The sequence below is a fragment of the Propithecus coquereli genome, unplaced genomic scaffold (assembly GCF_000956105.1).
Source record: "Propithecus coquereli isolate 6110/MARCELLA unplaced genomic scaffold, Pcoq_1.0 Scaffold16, whole genome shotgun sequence".
In the NCBI taxonomy this organism is placed as follows: Eukaryota; Metazoa; Chordata; class Mammalia; order Primates; family Indriidae; genus Propithecus; species Propithecus coquereli.
The window spans coordinates 6,194,057-6,196,229 of NW_012140524.1; the positions used below are offsets into that span (position 1 = coordinate 6,194,057).

The 2,173-nt window shown below is 41.2% G+C and overlaps 1 protein-coding gene across 1 annotated transcript in view; it reads right to left on the reverse strand.

Moving 5' to 3' along the window:
* Positions 1 to 1,582: 1,582 nt before the first annotated feature.
* MED21 (mediator complex subunit 21) overlaps positions 1,583 to 2,173 on the reverse strand; it is a 37,372-nt gene continuing 36,781 nt past the window's right edge. The window contains exon 7 of the mRNA XM_012640964.1: positions 1,583 to 1,720. Coding sequence (XP_012496418.1) covers positions 1,583 to 1,720 — 138 coding nt within the window. The remainder of the gene's footprint in view (positions 1,721 to 2,173) is intronic.

The following is a 2,173-nucleotide window of genomic DNA, read 5'->3' on the forward strand; positions in this document are numbered from 1 at the left end:
AAAATACATTTATTGGTGTTGATAAAACATGAATGGTATGTAACACACGTTCATTCTGGTCTTCCCTTTTACAATTGCAAATTTCAATTCCTAATTGATTTCCATGTCATTTCTGTGAAACAACATAAATTCTACATTATTATTACATATAGAAATAGAAGGACAAAAAATGATTCTCTTCTGCCGAAAAATAAAACACTGTAACTCTTGAAATCAGATGAAGACTTCAACAGGAATTATAAAATATCCTAAGGGCATTCCACAGTACAGAAAGAAAATATCACAAGATACAAATCAGGCTACCAAGGAATCCATCCCTCATCTGATTTTGAAGATTATAAGAGTTTGATGGAGGTCCAGTAAAGAAATAAGGCCAAAGTTTTTCTGTAAAAGTATCAGTGAAGGTATAACTATAAGATCTATCTATCTAATTGCAAAATGAAATCTCCCATCTCATAATCCAGAAAAATGCCAATTTGTATGCTTTGCACTGTATCCCTTGTCTCATATGAATGCTGGATTTTCCAGCAGCCATCCTTTGTTGATGGTGATGTAACAGCACTTCTAGGGGAAGAGTCTTTGCACACCTAAGGAAAATTCACCTGTGCCTCTTACTTCTACCTGCCAGTAATGTCTGCTAATATGAAACCCTTCAGAACTCAGGACAGTTGGGTAAAAAGTTAACCTCTTGGGATTGTAAGGAATGTTTGGTTGAATATCTTCACATTTTACACTTTTTCTGCCTTCTCAGATAGTAAAATTGGGGTGGGCAGTCTCAGGATCTAGTGTCAAATCTTACTGAAATATGCTGATCATTGTTTGCAGGCTGAAATATGATGGAGAGAGACAGAAACTGTCTTCCATTAGTTCATATAAAATGACCACTGGGGTTTTTAGATTTTCATACCTGTTCTGAATACTTCCAATACCTGTTAGAAAATTCACGTCTGGCTGCACACACTTCTCTATTTCACTCAGCAGATTATTTAGGGTAGACATATGGTCTGGTAATTGAGTTTCCTTTTCAATTAGTTTTCTTCAATATCCTTCTTTTCCATCAGTAAATCCAATAAAATAGTAATCTTTTGCTCTTTCAGTAAATGCTTAAGTTGTTTATATTGATTGCATAATTCTTCCCTTTGCTCTTCCACCTTCCTGTTCATCTCACATGATGTAGATATTTGAGCTTCTAAACCCTTTTAGCATCTTACACTTGCTTTTTTAGGTGCTCAGTGTAGCTTCTGAGCTTCCCCTGCTGACTAGCTGCAGCTTGCTCAATGGGCATCAGGGGTGATCCTGGTGGTTGGAGGGGACCCTGCACTGGGGACACCATGGCTCCATCTCACACAATAGGCCCAGAACCTGACTGTGCTTCTCACACAGTAGCTCCTCTTCATGCCCTTTCCTCTTGCTTCTCATTGCGGGGGGGAAGCTGCTTAACAATATTAGTCATGTGACACAACAGGATGTTCCTCTTGAGGTTCTTGTCAGGGCAGGGGTGGAGGCAGACAGGACAGGGAAGATGTCCTGTAGGTCTTCACAGCACTGGTAGATGCAAGAGCAACATAAGTTGGGCCCATAGTCAGTGGTCACTAGGTCTCTCAGACAATCCAGGCAGGTAGGGCAGCAGGCCTCTGCTTGGAGCTGGGCCATGGAGGCTGCAAGGGCCATTATGCAAGGAGGGTTCTGTTTGAGGTTCTGTCTCAAGAAAAGCCTGGTTCTGCAAGAATTAAGAAAATTGAGAAGCTGGTAACTCCTCAACCTTCTCTCTTCTTTCAGAAGTCAGTACCTAGGAAGCTAGAGGCCCTGAAGCATCCTTCTGCCTCTTTTTTTTCAATTCCAGAGGACGTGTCCAAGAAGAGCCAAAGCTCTACAGCCAATTATTGCTCTTCCTATCTCCTTCTCCTGTATTCAGTAGCCTGAACCAATTGAAGGTTGGCTGTGTGTCGTTGTGTTCAGGAAAGAATAATAATTGAAAGTACTATATTCTTTCTGTGGCCCCTGCTACCATCTTTCCTCAGATATTCTGCTCTCAGTAGTGGCTTGGTGCTGAGTGGGGAGCTGCCCTGAATCCACTGGTCAGGGGTTACTAGAAACTCTCAGCTGCTCATGTTCTTGCAGAGATGTTTCTTCCTCTATTCAGGTCAGAACATATAAATACAACACAACCCCA